The sequence below is a fragment of the Urocitellus parryii genome, chromosome 13, assembly GCF_045843805.1.
Source record: "Urocitellus parryii isolate mUroPar1 chromosome 13, mUroPar1.hap1, whole genome shotgun sequence".
NCBI lineage: Eukaryota > Metazoa > Chordata > Mammalia > Rodentia > Sciuridae > Urocitellus > Urocitellus parryii.
In genome coordinates, this window is record NC_135543.1 from 46,952,505 (window position 1) to 46,973,235 (window position 20,731).

General features: G+C 47.5%; 1 protein-coding gene across 1 annotated transcript in view; it reads right to left on the reverse strand.

Annotated features, from left to right (window-relative positions):
- Positions 1 to 20,731, reverse strand: part of Cables1 (Cdk5 and Abl enzyme substrate 1) — a 104,788-nt gene that overhangs the window by 7,079 nt on the left and 76,978 nt on the right. Inside the window, exons 5-7 of the mRNA XM_026388063.2 lie at positions 13,492 to 13,588; positions 12,236 to 12,392; positions 11,018 to 11,121 (exon numbers count right to left, since the gene is read on the reverse strand). Of these exons, the coding sequence (XP_026243848.2) occupies positions 11,018 to 11,121; positions 12,236 to 12,392; positions 13,492 to 13,588 (358 nt within the window). The remainder of the gene's footprint in view (positions 1 to 11,017; positions 11,122 to 12,235; positions 12,393 to 13,491; positions 13,589 to 20,731) is intronic.

Consider the following 20,731-nt stretch of genomic DNA (forward strand, 5'->3'; position numbering starts at 1 on the left):
CACCAAGCAAAGCCAGAGGAAGCAGCAGCTGCAAATTCGGATGTGAAGGCCCATTCCCAAGGATGGCCCACTGCCAGCAAAGCACATCCAAGGTTTCCTTAATGGCTCTAACAAAAGTTGGTGGCTTTCTCCGATCATTTCCATGTATGAGATACTTGGTTTGATTTTTAGAACAAGCTCATGGAATGTCTCTGGTGGTAGTTTACAGCCAAGAGCATGCAAACAGCTAATAGATCCCAATTCAAACGGATCTTAATGGTACCTTCTCTGCTTCTCTGGAGAATTAAAGCAAATGGTCCCAATATGAACTCCCAACCTGGCTTAGAGTTTTGTAACACATGGGTGAACAAAGATTTAGTGCATCTTCTTCCTGATACTTGATCAGGAAGGGTCTCCCTGGGGCTGGTCCGTGACATGTCCATTCTCTTATGCGCCAGTGATGTGCTTTTTGAGAAGTGGCAATCCAACTCTGATCAAAGTATTTGGACATGTGCATCTGTGCTTGCACTGTGTGGCAGGGAGGGGAGGTGCACTTGGAATTTTTATGGAGGCCTCTCTGGCTGCCAAGGTCAGGCAGAGTGGGCACCGCCCTGGGGCAGCTCTCCAAGAAGGATTTGCCTCCCTCCTGCTTCAAGAACCACTTAATTTCATCTCAAAAAACATCTCTGGATTGAATAGGATGTAAGATAGATGGATAGATAGATAGATCTTTTTATTTCCATTCCTGAAAGCAGGATAGATAGAGGGTTATCATCTACCATGCTTGCCTCCAGCTGGGCCCACCAGCCAGTCCTTGTATCCTGAATACCCAGCACAATGCCACCATCTAGGTACCCTGACATACCAGACAGGGCCCTTCTGCTCTTCCGCTGTGGACAAAAACCATGAGACTGGAATGATGTGAGCAGGTTTAAGCAAAGTGTCACTTGCCTTTGTCGGGGGCCAGAAGCCCTATGAGTCCTGAGCAAGAATACCCCATTCTGTAATGATCATTTGAGTTTTAAAACTGGTTTCCATGGAAATGTCTGAGGCAATGGGAGGCCTGGATCCCACCCTGCAGCAACTACAGCAGCTACCTGGACAGTGCTTCTATGAAGATCCTTGCAACAGTTCTCTTGAAAGAAGGCCCCACTACCCAAAGAGAAGTCTGTGAATGTATCCCACCCACCCCACCTGATAGGAAACTGAGGTTCAGAGTGAAGAGGCTCACCCCGACCTCAGCCAGCTGCAGACAGGGCCAGAGCTGGGAACTTGGGTCTTCCAGACTGGTTGCTTCCAACTCATCCTCCCACAATCCACTCCCCCTACCAACAGTCCTCCTGGCTTTTCTTTCCTTGACCAGACTGAATGGGCAGTGAGAGGAGCTCCCACCTTAAGGGGCCCTTGGGAGGTCTGGAGAAGTTGGCTGACCATAGAGAGGGCTGAAGTAGTAGCCTGGTGGCTTCCACTCCAGTGTCAGGCAACACAGAGAAGGTCACTTAACATGTGGTCCCTCTCTGCACCAAGACACATTTCCTAGGTGATTTCTACGTGCTGAGGTCCAGGGAGCTGCACATCCAATTCTCCCCGCCTGACTAGCACCTGTTCCAGGTTCAGCTTGTGATGCTGCTTCTGCAGGCTCATCCTGCTAAGCCACCCCGCTGCGCACATGGCTCTTCCTGTGACTCGCCTTCATGAAACAATAAGCTCTGGATGTCCATAGTGAAGGGCAAGACAGCTAACAGTTCTATTTCCCTATGACTTTGTACTTAGGAGCCCCCAAAATGATTCCAGTTTTCCCTTTAGAATGCTCTGGTATGAGAAGGCAGGACTGGAGAGATTACACACCTGTCATTTTCGTTGCCAAGATGCACTGAGGGAGAAGTCCTGGAGTCCAGTTTGTAGCCTGGTGTCCATTTTGCGGGTACAGACCACAACAAGGACAGCGTGGGTCTGGGGCTCGTGGTCAGTGCCACCCTCCAAGCCAGGAGTCAGAGTCCTGATCCCAGAGAATGCAAGTTTCTGCAGGGTGGCTTGGGGATCATTTCTGAATTTTGACTTGGGCTGTTCTGTCAGCCTCCTTAATGAATCTCTGAACTCTTCGGTATCTACCCAGCTGCAACACACCCCTTTCTTCTTAAACTAGCAAGAGTAGATATGGAGTTCTGCAACTAAACTGGTAAACAACACACTCGATACTTCCATTGACGGTCTTGGCCACTACCCCTGGGGACAACAGGATAAGAGGAGAGTGTCTGATCCCCTGGAGGTCTAAATGTCGTCAGGTCACTGGAGACCACTGGGGGTCTTGCCCCCTATCTCTGACACACATTTCCTGGTGAGTCCAAGCCTCAGAATAACTCCTGAATGCCAACTCAGCCCAACCCATGGCCTTGGTAAATCATGCTTATCAATCAGAGCACTGGAGGCTGGTGGAGAATATGAAGTGACTATTAGTCTCCTGGGGCTGCTGTGACAAATGACCACAAACTAGGCAATGACAGCAATGCATGGACTCTCAGTCTCTGGGCGGAAAACCTGAAATCCAGGTATGAGCAGGCCGCGCTCCTTCTAAAACAGAATCTTGAAATAGAAACTCTGGCTCTGGGTAGAGACCTTCCTTGCTCAGAGTTTCTGGTGGGCCCTGCTTGTCCCTGGTTTGTAGATGCCACTGCTCTAACCTCTGCCTTTGCATGGTGCTGTCCCTCTTGGCTGTCTTCTATGACTCTGTCTCCTTATGTGGACAAAATCATGTGAGATTATGAGGCCTACTCCAGTCTGATTGCATCTTAATTTACTTTTGAATAAGGACACATTCTAAGGTAGTGGAGGGTTAGGAAATCTTTGGGGGGACACAGCTCTGCCCACTAACTCCTCATGATGCACTCTGTGCAGCTCGGTGGACCCTGACCCTCGGCTTCTACACTGAGCCTAGCTTTGCCCCTCACAGAAGGCCTGAGCCTTGGTCTGACAGAGGACTTCATAGGTAGCATCCTTCCCTGCCTCCTCTGCTGGCCATGACCACCCTTCTCTGTGTCCCCGATTCTCCGAGATGTGGCTCAATGGGAAAGAACTGACTCAGGAGCCAGACCTCTGGGTTTAAACCCAGCTCTGCTGTGCAGTATCTTGGTGGCCTCCGGCAAACTGCTTAAGCATTTGGGCTTAGGCTTCCTCCTCTGGTTTCTCCATCATCTGCTAGATGCTGATGGCTGTGGGACATCTGCTCAGGAGGTGGCTCACATTCAGCACACAGGATACTCATTTGGAACAACAGAGTCAGCAGCCCCCAAAGTAACAATCTGCCCCAAGACCCTTGCTCAGACAAGGCCTTCATCCAGAGTTGAGGTTATAAACAGGCCAAATTCTTGGTACTAAATAAATCACCCTGTGACCAGGTCCACCTCTCATGTCTTCAGGTATCTGAGAAATGATGTCCCCATTGGCCTCTTACCCCAGGTTCCAGTATCTGGAGCACAGCAGGCTGAGATTTCTCAGCACAGTCCTGGACATCTTGAGGGAGCCATATGATAACACTCAGAGGCTGGACATCTCAGCCATGTGGGAGACCACTCTCTTTCCAGCCGTGGTCATGAAAAAGAGGCAGTACTGGGAAACTCGAGCTACAGGCAGGGATTCCCAGCCCCTAGCCTTTCTTTCTGGCTTGGGAGAGAATCAATTAGACGTGAAGCTGTTGCCTTGTTTAGGCTCACCTACTAGTGGAATTGTAGGAGTTATAAAAATTAGCAATGCCTGAGTTTTGCCAGAGTGTGTTATTATAAATCAAAGTGCTAATTAAGCAGACTGTGGCTCCTTCCTGGTCTGGGACAGTCTGTGTCATTGACACCTAATTCCAGACCACAAAATTTGCCAGATGAAGGGCTCCTCTTGGCCTGCAGCTGTAGCCAAAGCAGAGCTGGCTAGGAGACGGATGGGCAGCTCTGGCCCTGCGGTGCTTGCATTTTTTTGTAGAAGAGGTCACTGTGCTCTTGGAGAGGTCACTTGAATGCACTTTCTCGCAGCTGCCTGTGCACAGCTGCAAAAAGGGGAAGGGGGGGAGGTCAGCTGGGAGGAGGAGACTATCCAAAACTGTCCACAAAGAAGCCCTGCCCAGCCTGCTCCACTGGAGATGGGAAGCAGAGTTAGGAAGGGCTGGGGTGGGGTGAACACCCATGAATCCCTTCAAGATACCAAAATGAAAAGTCCATGACTTAGTTATCTAGCCAGAAGAGTCCACCACTTCTATCCTGGAGATGCTGGGACACCCTTTGTTTTTCAGAAAAACAGTCTTGACTAATCACAAAAGGAGTAAGGGCTGCCGAGGAACTGAATTAAGCCCCAGGTGCAATGTGGGGAACAGAGGGCCTCCCAGGGTAGGGTTGGGGTGCAATGTGAGCGGGTACGGGCACATATACCGCAATACTAATTCTAGAGAGGTCAGGGGTTCAAAGCAGATAGGTTGCTGGTCTGATTCTGATAAAAGCAGCCAAGATGCCTCCGCTTCAGGGCCTGGAAGAGCTCTGACCTTTGTCCCCTACTCTCCATAGGAATTTATGAGCACCTCTGAACAGATGTGTTTGCTGCGGATTCTGCTCTGGGGACCAGAGACTCCTAATCCCTAGAAAGGAACATTCCAAGGGATCTGGGTTCCATCCCCAGGGCTATTTATACCCTAGGAGTTGGCTGGTGATCTGGGGCAGGTAGACACCTCTCCATGCCTCAGTTGCCCTACCACACTTGTGAAAGGAAGGAGGCATCCAAGGCAACCATCTGGGCAGCTCCTTGCAGCCCTGCAAAATCAGGGCTCTTCTGCTTTGCCTGCAATTGACCGCCAGCCATCAGCATTTCCAGCTCAGCTGGGCACTGGGAAAGCAGATGTTTGATGCTTGTTCAGGTTAATTAAGCAGGGGGCGGCCCTGGACTAAATCTATGTAACCACCAACAGATGGGCATTTCAGCTGTCCTGTGCATTGAGTCCCTTTCCCTAGGAGGACAGTAAATCACAAGGAAACTATAGGAATGAGCAGGCCGTTGACACAGCCTGGGGCTGTATTTGCTATTTCTACTCCTTGGATTCTAATTAAGAATGTGATCCTGAATGGACTCTCCTTCCCATCCCTTTAGGGGAGTAGCCCTTTAATATTCCTCACCGACATGAAATGGTTTGAGGTTGATGCTGTCACATGGGGCAGTATAGAGCTCAGTCTGTGGCAGGTATCTTCTGGATATTCATCTGGTGCTCCAGAACTTCTGGGGTAGTGTCTCTACCCACTTGTGATGACACCAGGTGGCTATAGCCCGAGTTCACACATACCCAGATGTTATTTGGATGTACTTCAACACGCATGCTTCTTTTTAAAAAAATATTTTTAGTTGTAGATGTACACAATACCTTTATTTATTTTTATACGGTGCTGAGAATCGATGTGTTGGGCAAGCACTCTACCCCTGAGCTATAGCCCCAGCCCCTACACATGCTTCTTAAACCGTGGCCACAGACGTGAGCCAAATTTGCATAGAATGTCATGTTCAAAATTATAAAATGATGACCAAAAATCCAAGAAAAATACTTAGGAAGTGAGCAGATGCTGCACATCTTGGGACTGTTTTTACAAGAAAAAAATGATTTAAAAGAATACTGTATTACTGATACATGATACAACATGGATGAACCTTGGAACATATTTTGCTAAGAAGCCAGGCGTATCTATTGTATGAGTTCAATGATGTGAAACATCAGAATAGACAAATCCAGAGAGACAGGACACGGGGCTGCCGAGGGATTTGGGAGAACAGGACCAAGGAGGATTACTAAAGCATATGGGGGCTTCTCCGGGGGATGATGAAAATGTTTTGGAATTGATTGTGGTAATGGCCACATAACTGAATATACTAAAAAACCCAACTAAACTGTACACCAAAGACATGAATTGTATGCTACATGAATTATATCTAATAATGCTGTTGCTCAAAGCCACACGAAAAACAACAACAGCCACCCCCCACCACAACCCAACAAGGCATTTTAATTTCTCACACTTAAAGTTGGCAGGCCTCCAAGACCCTGCTCCTCAGTTGCTGCCCAGGCACCCGATGGAGCCTCTGGAGAGCACTAGCAATCTGACTTTTGTAACTGGCACCGCTTCTGTCACAGTGGCCAGTCCCCCAAAGAGTAAGCCATAGGCACCATGAATCCTGAGCATCCTGGAAGGGACCTTGCAAGGGACGGAGGACCCCAGTGCCAGCTGCGATAATTCTCCAGCAAATCCACCCTGCAGGTAGGTACATAATTGCCTAAGTCATCGACACAACTTTTAATGAAACACAAAGCCACAATGACACCAAAAAATTATGTACACATGAGGGGCACATGGCAGGTTGAATGAGTCGCCCTTTGGTCGAGTTGTTCAGCTCCCACTGCCAGCATCTCACACTGTATTTGGAAACCCGAGTCTCAGACATTGTCTGTTGACACTGTGGGATGCAGGGAGGGAGTGCTGAGATTCTGCTATCATAAAGAACAGGCACTTTATCATGAAGATCGACTCTACAGATGCACTCTTGAGACGCAGAGGTATCACATAAAGGATAATTTTTTTTCCTTCCTCCCCTTTTTTGGTGTCAAAGCAGGATGAGAGGGATTTCTTTCTGAGAAGGGAAAGGGATCCAAAATTCCATTCAAGTCGAGTTCATTTTGTTGGCATTACCTCAACGCTGTCACTTTCTTCTCTTAATTGCTTTCCACACCCATAAAGGGAGAAAAAAAAAAAAACAACAATGAAAAACCACTACCCGCATGAGCTGCCAGGTTCTAATGATAAATAATAACTCTCTAGTGAAACCCTAATTACATGCCAGGCCCTGCAGCGGCCGGAAGCATCCGGTTCTGACTCAAGGCCTCCTGCCCTCCTGGGCAGCACATTAACTAAGGCCCTACAAGAACCTGCATGCAGCTGAGCGGTGCAACGTACTTTCATGTCCTGTGGTCACCTTCTAGAAACCCAAAGTCCAAACCACAGGAATAGCTGTAATTCGGTCTCCATGCCTGGCTTGGGGATTTTCTTTTTAAGTTCAGAAATCTCACTTATGCCCTTTCTCAATGGATCTTAGCAGGAATGACTGCATAGATCCAAGTTTGAAAATACAAATGTCACTACAAGTTCAAGGCCACTTTTAAAAAGATATCACTTTTACTCTGTAGATGCGCTTCACCTCTGGAACTCTCCAACTCTAAGGCACGCCCTAACTGTGGTGATGAGTGGCCTTTCAAACAATGAAAATATGCATCTGACTATATCCTGGCTGGGTGATGTCATGTGACTCGAATCTCTCCGCTAGATATTTACCCAGGAAAAATGAAAATATTTGCCCACAAAAGACGTGTGTGAGAATGCTCATAGCAACAGCACTCATAATGTCTGTATGTTGGAAATCTCCCAAATGTCCATCAACAGGGGAACATCCAACACCACTCAGCAATCAAAAAACCTACTGATAGACATGCCTGGGTGAGTCTCACAGATATCAAATGAGAAAGCAGATGGATTAAAAAAAAAAAAGACATAGCCTATGATCTCTTTTACACGAAGTTCCAGAATAGGTAGATAAACCAATTATGATGCCAAGTCAGATCAGCAGTTGTCCTAGTGAGGAGGTGGACAGGACGAGGCAGGAGGAAGGCATTTGCTAAGGGGACAGAAATGTCCTGTCTAGAATAGCGGGGTGGTGACAGAATTCATGGGATTGTACACTTAAAATGGGTGCATTTGGTTGAATATAAACTACACCTGATACAGCTGCCACAGAATTAGATGGGTAAAGGATTAGCTCATCACTTTGAGGGGGTGCTTGGTTCTGCAGAGGCCCCTGGGACATCCCATAGCCTGAAATTCCACAAGAACAGGACATTCCTGAAAGACTGGACAGCAGCCTCAGGACCCAAGAAACCCAGGATAAGGCAACAATACTATGAGGCTGCATGGTCCCCAGGGCCTGCTCCCATCAGCAAGTAGAGGTGGCAGCAGGAAGCCCTGGGGAGAGTGGGCCAGAGCCTGCTTCACAAGCTGGGGGCATCTAGGGAGGGAAAGTGCAGACCCAAGTAGGGTCTGTTGGCTTAGAGCTTCCCACACCCACTTAGGAGCCAAATGTGCCCCAGGCACTCAAAGAGGGCTTTCAGCAACCTGGTTCAAATACCCTCTAGCTTTTGCCCACCTTGAGAGTCACTAGCCCGATACAGGTACATCCCTGAGCCTGGAGCCACAAGGGGGGAGAAAGGTTTGTAGGGATCATCATTCTGTGGCCTTGACCTCCCTGCACGCATGTGTGTGTATGTACACAAAGTCAACTTCTTTGACACTTCAGGATTTTCCCACAGGGAAATTCACCTCCACCAATCTCCTACTGCCTGTCCAAGTGGGTTCCTTCCACACACTCCTCCCGGCTACAGTGATTTGTCTTCCCCTTTATGGACTGACTTCCCCATTTGTTCTAAAGTTAACGACAATGGGGATTATGGCTGGTTAGTTCTCCACCGGATATTAAAAACACCCAGTCTGGCACATATGAGGGCCCCAACAAATTTGCTGAATGGGTAAATTCTGTACCTGTTACTCAACATAAAAATCAAGCAAACACACAAAGACAAAGAACCACCCCTGTACTCTTGTTCCTACAAGTTCAGTGCAAATGCTGAGAAAATAGTCCTGTCATCCATGCCTGCTTCTAGGAAGGGTGTCTCTGGGAAGCTGGGTTGAGGCCCTTTGTAATACATACTGTCATCGACTTAGATAACAGCGGGCATGGTGGTGCATGCCTGTAATCCCAGCTACTCAGAGGCTGAGGCAGGAGGACCTCAAGTTCCAGGCCAAGTCTGGGCAACTCAAAATAAAATAAAAAGGGCTGGGGCTATAGCTTAGTGGTATAGCACTTGCCTAGCATGTGTAAGGCCCTGGATTCAGTCTGCAGCATTGAAAAAAACAAAACAAAACAAAAAACCCAGAAAACAAACTTGGATGATAACATTTAAAAGTAGATTTCCCACATTATCAAAGTACCAGTATCTATAGTTAGGAGGCAAAGAGGTCTTACAGATCTGACCATTAAATGCAGCTCATGAGCAACTGCATTCTCTAAACATGGACTCTTACGGGAAGCACAAACTGTGGAGCCAACATGAGGAAATGAAAAATGTTCCATTTGGGAACATAAAATGAGGAGGAAGGACCTATATGCTGACTTGACAGGTCATCTAACACACTGTCTAAGGAGGAAGAATTATCCGTGTGCACGTGCAAGCACACACACACATATACTAAGCCCAGGACATCAAAGTGCACAATGAAATTTAAAGGGGGAAAAAGAAGATTGGATCTGGCACCAGCCCCACAGCAGGCTTGTCAAAGGGGAGGTCAATGTTATCATGACATGTCCACAGGAAAGGTCCCTGCCAGACCCCACTGCTGGCCATAGTGCACTTCATACTCTGTTAAACTGCCCAAAGAACCATCTTTACGTCCTGCCCTTGGGTCAGCAATCCACTGCACAAAGCCCAGCAATCGGTATTCAGACATGACCCAGAAAAGTGAACAGAGCCCCGGGCCAGGAGTTGTAGCCTCAGCATCCATTTCCTGCCTGTCCAACCATGACCATCAACTGTGACCCTCACTTGGACTCTGGGCCACAGTTTCTTGCCTAAGTTACTCAATCAACAAAGTGAACTTGAATCAATAAAGCCGTGCACCACAGAAAGAAACCGGATTCTTACAGGAATGGCAGATTTCCAGTTGCTCCCTCCTCGATGTCAGGGCCATGGCTCTGGTCATTTATTGAACACTTTATTAGACTGTTCAATAAATGTGTCCTAGAGCGGAGGCCTAGGATTAAGGGTAATTTTAAACTAAATGCCTTTGGAAATCCATTCTGACTCAGAGTGGCACATCCGAATGGCCTCTGCAGAGATGCCAAATATAAGCAGAGATATGCTGAAGGTACCTGGCAAGGGCTGGCCGGGTACTTTCCAGGGGTTTCCTGACAATGGCTGAAAACTCTAAGCTCCAAGTGCAGATGTGGATGTCCCTTGAGTACACGGGGTTGGTTTGTGCTTTGGGGTCTGCAGACAAGAAAGCCCAGAGCAAGGACCTTTGGGATACTTGATGCTGAGGTGAGGGCTCCTAAGAACAGCACAGGAGGAAGTGAACCAGAGGAGGAAGTGCTGAGCTAGGCCTGCTGTGCCAGAAGGCAGGGAGAGATGGGGTATTCTGGGTTGGTGCCCAGGCCGCTGATGCTGTGTGGGGCAGGCCTGGTCAGTCCGTTTTCCCCAAGCCTAATTCTCCCTTCCTCCCACAGCAGCCGGGCTCTGCTTGCCTTGGAGTCAGGGCAGGTTTGCCCAAAGAAAGTATGTGGGACCCTGGAAGTTCCCCCTGGTGTCAGGAGAAATAGTAGCCCTTGGTGGTGGGAAAGGTGGTTAGCCCAAAGCAGAAACCAGAAGTATAACAAAGGGAAAAACAGGAAGAGTCTGTGAAATAAAAACAGCAAGGAAAGCTTTTGCATCTAACACCCACAGTGTCCTACTTTCACTTTCCCAAGAGATAATTCTGTCATCCCCAACCTGGTGCCAATTGTTTGCTCTGAGTGCACGTGGAAGCCTGCAGTCAGTGAGGCAATCCAAACAGAGCTGGACTTGAACTTGGCACTTTCAGGGATGGGCTAGGTCCTCCCCTATGGAAGTGTAAGCTGGGCCATGCTACTTCAGAGATGAGGGACCCCAACTTGAGCTGGTGGCTTTCACAGACATTGGCCACCCAGCCTTCTCAACCCCCTAAAAGTGGTGTTTACAGGCTAGGTGACCAGATTCCTGGATACCATGAAGGTGCTGGTCCTTCTGTAGGGAACCACCACTAGCACTTTTCCAGGAGATGCTCCAGGCAGAGCAGTTTCTGATAAAGTCCCCAGTCCCAGTCTGTGAATGCAAGCAAGCCACCTCCAAGCCAGTCCAGGTGGCTGTGGGGATGAACAAACCATCCATCCATCCCACAATACTCACCATGTATGAAGGAAAGATCAGAACTCGCTTGTGCTTGCCACAAGGCCACTGGGGGTCATCCAAGAGATTTGGGTCATAGTCCATAAAGTCTCCCAGGTCACTACCTGAAGATCACATGCAAAATGATAATTAGGGGCCCTGGACTCTCTGAGGCAGAGGCAGCTAGGAGAATGCCAAGTACAGTCACTGAAGACAGTTTTCAGGGAATTTGGCTCAGTGTCATATTCCTGGCTCTGGTTTTTAGCAGACGGCTCTGCATGCCAATGAGGTGTAGCCCCTTGCCAAAGGGTTCAGCAAATTCTTACCATTCTCTCTTTTTTCCTTCCATATTAGAAAATTATATATTAATCTTCCTGACCCAGAAGTGTAGAAATCTTTACATAGGACTTGAGATGCAGAGAGCCCTTGCAGGTTACAGAATGTGGCCTTGAAAAGATTCATTTTCTAAATTTGCAGGCCAAATTACAAGACTCATGTCATGCCACCTAAGAGGCATGACTTAGCATGAAAGCTTCTGGGCAGGCTATTGTGTGCAGAGCAACTCAAACCAGAGCAACCACCAGGGTACACAGCTGTAAAAGACCACAGGTGTCTGGGACGTGAGGGCGGAGGCTGGGCTGACCTAGGGATCTGCACACTCACCTGGAATTTCTCTGAAAGTAGAAATAATGCTATTTCTTAAAGAACTGGTACCCTCATGCTCATCCTTACTAAGGTTTGTGTGGATAGTTGGGACATGCACATTTTCCTTCAGTTGCCAACTTTGCTCGCGAGAATATCCACAAAGGAAATATCACCCTCACTCTGTACTTCAGGGTCCAATTATTTTAGGGGAAAATAAACAGGAAAAAAGAACAAAACAAACGAACAAAAGAACTCCAGAGTTTCACACTGTGACAATGCAGGATTGTAACCAGGCGAAAGGTGAATGAGGAGCCAAGTGGTCCCCAGAAGCGGGGAAACCCAAACAGCTCTAAATGATGCGACTTTAGCATTTCTCCATGTAGGTAAGACCCTACAGGATTGGCAAGTGTGACATCTAGAGATAAGATCCCCTGTCACCTGGTTATGGGCCTACATGGCCTGAGATCACGTTTTCCCTAAAGTAGGGTCTTCTGGGGGCACCTGTCCTCCAGCGTGCAGAGGGAGACACAGACCACACTGTAAACTGAGGCATCTCCTGTCACAAACTACCCAGAGCAGAAGGGCCAAAGTTACCTGTGTCGAGGCTCCCCTGGGTGCTGCTGGCCCGGCCTATGGAGAGGCTGCGGTGGCTCAGGTTGCGGAACTGGGAGAAGGAGGAGGTGGAGTCTATAGTATTCCTCCGGGCTCCGAAGGCATTTGTGGGTAACAGAAATTGGGTATAAGAAACTGTCTAAAAGGTAAACAGACAGACAAACTAGTGATTATTCCCAGGCAATGCTAGGTTTGCATTCTGACCAAGATATGTGGCTCCTCCAAGTTCAGATCTACTTTTTAAAACTTGCAATTCTAAAATCCAATGAGATCTGAAAAGTGAAAAAAATTTTGGCACTCACACACGCCAAATCTGTGCCCAAATTCCACCTTAGCGGCCATGAGGTGTAACATGGTTTTAACAGAGCTCACTTAGTAGGACTATTCTCATTCTGTGGCAGAAATGTTAACATGTCCGACACATCGTATTGCTTTTCATAACCCATCTGGCAGGATTCCAGAACACATCAGGCCACAGAATCTCCTATTATGTTCCTCAGCAGACGCTGTTTGTGATGTTCAGCTCTACAACTCCCCTCCCTCCTGAGGAATAAAGGTGGAGCAAAGGCATTTCTTTTCTCCTGCCTGGGGAACTGCACCCTACCTCTACCTGGAGCTCAGGTTTCCTGTCATTCAGGTAGAGGAGTGACCAGTTAACCTGGGGGTAAGGAGGGCAAAGGTCATTCACAGCTCCAGAAGCTTCCCCTGTTGGAACTATTCTGGGATGGTTTCCCCAAAGAAACACAGGCTTTGGGAGGCTTGAACCTAGTGCATGCAGGTCAAGTTCATTTTCAACTTTCACTCCTCAGATTTCAACCCAGCTTGAAACCATTTAAGGTTGAGGGATTCTTGGCCCCTTGGGACCATGAGAAGCCAAAAAACTTCTAGTAGTTGGAATGTTGCTTGCTTACACCACCAGTGAGTATGTTCAAACTGCCACTTCATCCTGGAATATCCATGTATTGTGGATGGGGGGGGGCAGAGTGTGTGAGGTATTTGTGTTACACACTCAGTTGTCAACAGTATTGACAGAAAAATACACATGCCCAGTGGACTCCGCCACACGGTTATTCAAACAGCTTGGTGGGTTTCCATGTGCACAGTGGCAGAGCTGGGGTGGGCTGGTATCACGTGCCCAGGAATCTGCCCCCAGAGCTTGCTTCCCCCCATCACAAGTGAGGTTCAGTCTTACTGCCTCTGCTTCCTGCCCCTGGTGATTGAGGGCCAGGTGGACTTACCTTCCCGTCAGCACCCAGCTCCACACCTTCAAGACCAATGATCTCTTTCAAGCTCATGGCGCCTGCTGACTGCCTCCCTCCATCCAACTTCAGATCCCTGAGGAGTACAAGCCAAAGGGAAAAAAATGCTTTTGTGTGCACCCCAAAGAACTATGATGATGTTTACTACATGAGACACCACAGTCACACTGACAAAATGACCAAGTGGGTCCTGGGGGATGGGATGGGATGGGATGACCTGGTGTCCTTCCTTGGGGGCCTCACAGTGAGGTTGTTTCTGGGGGCAACTCCATTTTATTTCATTTACATGGAAAAACGAAATCCAATTGATCACAAAGTCTGCAGATGGGAGTTGGGCTCAGAAGCTGGAGGCGACCAATGCCACCTCTTCCTCAGCATGGGGCCCTACGTTCTCAGAGAAGGCCAGTTACTGAGAAGCCAAGGGAATGCTCTCTGAGCATCCGGGACAATTGGGCCTCTCGGGCTCCTGCTGCTGGGTTCTTTTTAAAGCTAGTGAGGCCACCTCTCCTTTACCAGACAGGAGAAGTAAATCTCCTAAACAGGCATCCGTTTCACTGCTGGCAATGAATGAGAAGCACAACTGTCACCCTCACTCATTTTCTAGGCAGCCTGACAAGGCAGTATCTTCTTTATTAGACAGTAATTCCCAGTAAAACGACAAGCATTTACACAACACCACATGATTCAAAGACTTGCACACACACACACACTTGTAAGGAAACTTGGAGGGACAAGACAGGCATTACTATTGTTAACCCATTTTACAGAGGGGCAAAGAAAGAGGTTCAGAGCAGGTAAATGGCTTGCCAAGGCCACCGGGATAATAATACGTTGAAGGGACTAGTCTGGTGCCCAATGCTCTTTCTAGTACATTTGCTTTGCCTTGGAGATGCAAGATGGGCTTCCCGTGACTACCCTCATGTGCCACTGCTCGCTTTGTCAAAGGATGATCCTCCTTCCTGATGAGTTTTTCAAACTCTGCACATCAGAGTCACTCGGGGACCTCTGAGAATATGGGGAGGACCTGGGCATCCACACTTCAAGTGACCCAGGTGACTCTAAATTGCTGCCTCATTTGGGGACCGTCTCCCAGCCTCTGTCTCTATGACCCAGGGTGCTGGTAAGGGAAAGCCACCTCAGACTGAAAGCCTCCTCACTGTGTGATCTGGGCAGAGGGACCGTATTCAGGGAATGAGAAGCCAAGTAAGAACAAGCCAGACGTAAAGGGAGACTCTCCTGGCCAAAGGTAACCAGGAGAAAGAGAGAGGGACAGAGTGGGAGTGGGGAGAACGGGGCACGCCCCTCTCAAAGCTGGAGGACACACAGCTTGTCCTCATCTGTGCCCTTCCGTATGTAGAATGATCTTACGTAGAATGCAGAGTCTGATCTGAGATAGTTTTCAAAATAAACACCCCAGACCCTCGGCACCCAGCAAGTGCAGCAATCCTCCTCAGGAGGCGATGGCATCAGTGTGCTCAAAACAACACCAAAGCCACAGGACAAGAGCAACCAACCCACCCATCCCACAAGTCTTCGCTCTTTCTATTTATTTTACTTTAATCAGCGCTTCTCCCATTCCTCCACCCATACCCCATGCGTGTAAAAGACTTCAGGTCATTCTAAAGAGCCAACCTGCCCCTTAAGGGACAGAAAAGGACAGTAAGTCTTGCAATGGTCAGTGTTTTCAAGAAGGTGCAAGCCACCCCAATGAGGGCTCTAAACACGTTCTGAGAAGGAAGCCCTTTTCCACGTGTCTGAAATCTTCCACACGTGTCCCCTCTGGCAGGGACCCTGCTCCCCAAGGGCTACGAGGCCCAGGATTATTTAAACCCAAACACACTGCACCCACCTTCAACTCGCTGCTGCCAAGACCCAGCAGGCCAGAGGACAGTGGGGCTCAGTGAGGCCACCAGGTACTGTCCATACCATCCAGACCTGCTGCTCTGCCTGCTACTAAGCTACCCAGGGCAATTTCTAGAAGCCTTTGGAAAGCAATTAAGGATGGAGACATGAACACATCAGAGCATCCACACAGGGATGCCTACAAAGCCTACAAAGAAAAACCTTGAGCAAAGCGAGGAGGCAGAAGTCGCACGGTGGGGAGGGACCGAGGGGACCAACAGCAGCAGTGCTGGTACAGAAAAGCAGGCTTTGGTTTCAGTAAAGGACCTCGGCACAGTTCCACGCACTCCGACTTTGCTAAAAGTTTGCTAAAGCCGAAGCCAGCAATGTGTGTCTTATATTCCCAATTCCCAATTTTCTCCTTGTTTTCAGAGAACGTCATTTAGGGCTGAAATTAATAGAAGAGAAGGGAAGATCTTCTCAGGATGAGAAGGCCAAGGGAAAGGAGAATGTTAAAGCCAGCCTGAACTAAGAGCACTCCCAGGGGAGCACTAGGCTGTCTACACAGCATGTCACAGGTAAGGACACTGAAGGACTTATTTACTGAGCAGGAGTAGTCTGTCTCTCCAGTACTGGTTTATAAAGATGGGATGAAACATGGGTGCTTTTTCATTGAACCCCTCTTCATTTATCTTCAATTTGCTCACAGCCTTCCCTGAACAGCCTCATCCCGGAGGCCAGCTGTCTGTTTGCGGCTAAAGGTGCAGATCCCAGTGAACAGAAGCAAACCAGTCATGGCTCACCCCACACCCTGCTTCTCGGTGCTTCCCTCAAGGGAAATGAAGCTGTAACAGAAAATATACTCTATGTGCTCATCTTAAACCTAAGAGTCCTCTCTCCAGGAGCTGAACCCCAAACCCTTTTTAAAAGATTTGCAGACCCAGTGGATTGTCCAAGGGCCTTGGGGACATGAAAGAGAGGATTGGGCGAGGCTCTACCACACCTACCCAGAGGAACCGATCTGGACAATTAGTGTGACTTGCTGGAGTCACTACTTCCCACTGGCTTTTCACTTACATCATTCTACTTTCTAAGCAGCTGGGGCCAAGCGTAAGGAAATAAGTAAGACCCATGGGTCCACTTTCAACCGCACCCGAAATTACATATAGACTAGGACAGACCAGCACTATCCACCAGAACTCCATCTGTGCTGTCCCATGTGGTGGTCACTGGGCACATGTGACAAGTGAGAACTTGGAAAAAGATCAGCTAACTGAGGAACTCAATTTTTAAATTTTTTTTTCACAATACCTTTATTTTTATGTGGTGCCAAGGATCAATCGAACTCAGTGCCTCTCACATGCAAGGCAAGTGCTCTACCACTGAGCTTTAGCCCCAGCCCCTCAGGAACTCAATATTTATGTTATGGTTTGGATGTTAGGTGTCCTCCAAAAGCTCACGACAATGCAAGAAGGATTAGAGGTACAAATGATTGGGTTATGAGAGCCTTAACCTAATCAGTGCATTAATCCCCTAATGAATTGGGTAGTAACTGTAGGCAGGTAGGGTGTGGCTGGAGGAGGTGGGTCCCTGGGGATGTGCTTTTTGTCCTTATTGAGTGGAGCTCTCTCTTTCTGCCTCCTGGTACCAAGCTCTGTGCTCCTTCCCTCCGCCATACTGTTCCACCACGATGTCCTGCTTTACCATGGGCCCAGGGCCATGAAGTTGGCCATCTATGAATTGAGACCTCTGAAACTGTGAGCCCCCAAATAATCTTTTCTTCCTCTAAAACTTTTCAGGTCTTTTGGTTCCAGCAGTGATAAAGCAGATAATGTAAATTAATTGAAATGTAAAACAGCCACAGGTGGATGATATGTACCACATTGGATTATCTTAGTGCTTGTCAGGACTGAGGCTGCCATGAACGGTACCTTCCCCTGGCAAGACAATACAGTCACAAATGGCACATTTCTGATTCTGATCTGGTCTCTTAATTTTTCTTCCCCAAAATGGCTTGGCCATTTTTTTTTTTGTTTGTTGTCCTCAGGACATGTTTGCCTAATAGGCCCCAGCTCACCGAAGAGACTGTCAGATGTCCTAGAGACAAGACCCAGCAGGATTCCCCCAGTGGGGTGGGAAATAATGACCAGGGGGTTCTCATGCTCAGCACTCCATCACCATCCTTGAATAGAGCTCCCAGCCTTAACAGAAGCTCCCAGTCCAAACATGGCACGCTGTAGTGGACTTTCCTGCCCAAAGCAATGGGGGTAGGAGCGGTGGGGTGTTGACAGTGCTGAAGAATACCACAAGGACCGGTGGTGCTCCCTGTGTCCTAGGGATTACAGAAGGCTCCGGGGTCCTTCACATGATCCTGCAGGAGGGAAGGATACCCCAGGATAAATAAATTTGAAAGTCCTTTCAGTCCTGATGAAGGGGGACTAATAGTTCATATTAGATACATTAAAAAATGATAATTTATTGCACACTGAATCTACTACCCTGGAATCTGCTACATTCACACTTTAAACACTCCCACTGGCATGATAACCACCATCATACCACTCTAGACCACTGATTGCTTCATGGTGGCTGGAGACAGACAATTTTCTGTATATTTTCTCTCTTGGATTCAGGGAGAGGTTGTCACTAGCTTTGGGGTTCCCATCTTGGTGGGTGTGAACTAAGAGAACACATAGGTGCTCAGTCCCACCACAGAAAACGAAACAGGTCATTGAAGCCGTTTCTAATGAACATGGGTTCCCTTTTGTCAACTGTTGAATTTGTGTAGAGGGAGATTGTCAGGATCTGAAAAACATTTTTTCATAAAAAGGCTGACAAACGACTCTGGGTTAATTTTTTTCTTAGCTAAATGCTCTAAATAATGTCACTGTAACCTGAAATTAACGTAAATCATAGGAAATTGCTCTTCTTTGGCTGTATTTGACCCATATAATGACAGCGATTTTACAATGTACCCGCTAAGAGTACTGATGACTGCTCAGGCCTTGAGTGGCCTTTGCTTTCCCATGGTTTCCGAAGCCTAAAGGGTTAGTGTTGCCAACAGACAGTAACTGCGAACACTAGATAGTCACTGAAAAAGAATCTTTAAGACACTCTAGTGAAAAAGAATTCAGCAGAAGTCCCAGTGGAGTAGCGATAAAAATCTCGATGTTTCCCAACATCACTGTTCTGAATTCTAACAAACGTTAGGAAAATGAAAATATCTGTTTGATTCACGTTGCCAGCACTAACCCTCCAGTACCAGGAGACAGAGCTGAAGGACATGGAAGCGAATTAAAGTTGCACTTTTCAACTTCTTTAAAAAGTCTAGATTATTCGTTCCCCCAGATATATCTAGAGTTCAAATATTAATTTATTGTTATGATTTAGATAGGAAGTTTCCCCAGAACCTTGTGTATTGAAGACTTGGTCCCCAATGCAGTAGTGTCTGGAGGCAGAGCTCTTGGGAGGTGACTGGATCACGAGGGCTCTGACCTTATGAGTCCATTAGTCCACGGATGGATTAATCATCTGATGGCATTATTGGAAGGTGGTGGAAACTAGGGTCTATTGGAGAAAACAGGTTACTGGGGGTATGCCTTGGGAGAGTGTAGCTTGTCCCTGGCCACTTCCTCCTCTCCCAGCCCTGCTTCCTAGCTGCCATAAGCTGAGTAGCTTTCATTCCCCATGATGTTCCTCCTCACCTCGGACCCAGAGCAATGGAGCCAACTGATGGTGGACTGAACCCTTGAGTCAAAATAAATCTTTCTAAGTTGTTTTTATTTCCCCCCTCAGGTATTTTGTTACCCTAATGCAAAGCTAATTAACACATTTATATTCCACTTCCTTTTAAAAATGGAGGAGGAAATGCCATACACAGATATTATCCAAAATTATGTCTGTTAAGGTTGAAAGGCTACAGCTTATGATTAGTCAGGTTACAGGAGGAAATCTCACTTCTGCAGATGCCCTAATGGAACCATTGGTAAGCAGCCACGGAGAACTGAAGGTTCTAGTTCCTGTCTCCCATATTCTATTGATGCTTCAGCTTGGACTTACTTCCCTACACAAGCTCATTTCCCATTCTGTGCAGGCTTGGTAACTTCTGCAGAGGTGGTAGGTAATAAAGAAACTTTGCAAACCCAGCATAAAGATTTTCTTCTTTTTTTCAAAGACTGATGTTTGAAACTGGCCCAGAGGAGTAGTTGTATGGGGGAACAAGGGAAGGGCTAAAGGAAGGTGTGAGGCCACTAAAACCAGAGGTGAAGGTATATTTGGCGAGAGAGCCATGCAGCACTTACACCCTTAAGCAAGAAACAGAAAAACAGGCTGGCTCATTTTGGGGATGTAACATCCTTCACAGGATGGCCCCATGATTCATTTAACACATTTCTCCTTGAAAGCCTGTAACTTCTTGGTAGGAATCCCCAGACCCGTCTTAAGTCTTTGCCTCCACAGCATAAAGCCCCCAAAATGCATGTGATTTTGCCACTGTGGGGTCACCTGATCAAAGCAAGGGCCAATCTAGATATCTCGGTGCCCAAAGGGGATTATCTAGGTTACTATTAACCATAAAATAGCCAACTCCTGATTTCATCTTTTACAAAAGGCAAAATGATTTTTCATTTCCTCTTCGTGGCGTGCTGGCAAAGGCCCAGCTGGCTGCTCACTGAACCATAGTGCATGGAAATGATCTTGATGGGAAAACAAGATTCCCTATTAGATAACACCAAGTTCAAGCTATGGCTCTTTCCTTGGGGAACATGATTAATTTGAACTAGAATTACTCCTTTAAAGAAAATATGATCTAAATCCTTTACACCTGGGAAGTAAATGGAAAAAAGGTGTTTGTGTTTCAATTAACTGGCTTCCAGGGCTTTCTTCTTCTAAGATGAGGTTGTCCTGCCTTCTAACCGTGATCATTTTCTCTAATGGTGGCCTCGCTTAAGACCCTGGAATGCCAGTGAGGCGCTCCACTGGGCACTTGCTCTTTAAAGGACAACAATAGCTCAAACACTTTGATGTGTAAATAATTTAGGAGCCGATTAAATATTAACAGGATTTCTAGCCCCTTCAAAAAGAATAAAGACAGAGATTGGCTGTACAGAAAGCAAAGCTTGAAAGCTGGATTAGGAAAGGAAATACCACTGTGCACTAATTTTAATTAAGAGATTATGCATCCACTGGAACTCCACCAGTGTTCATCTTAGCTGCAGAAGCCCCATTTATTGCCTGCTGGGGTTCGGATCTGGAATGTTCTGCAAAGACCCATGCGTTAAAGGCTTGGTCCCCAGCCAATGGCACTGCTATGGAGAGGTGGTGCCTAGTGGCAGGTCTGGGGTCAAGGGGCATGTTCTTAGAGGGGAGAATGGGACCC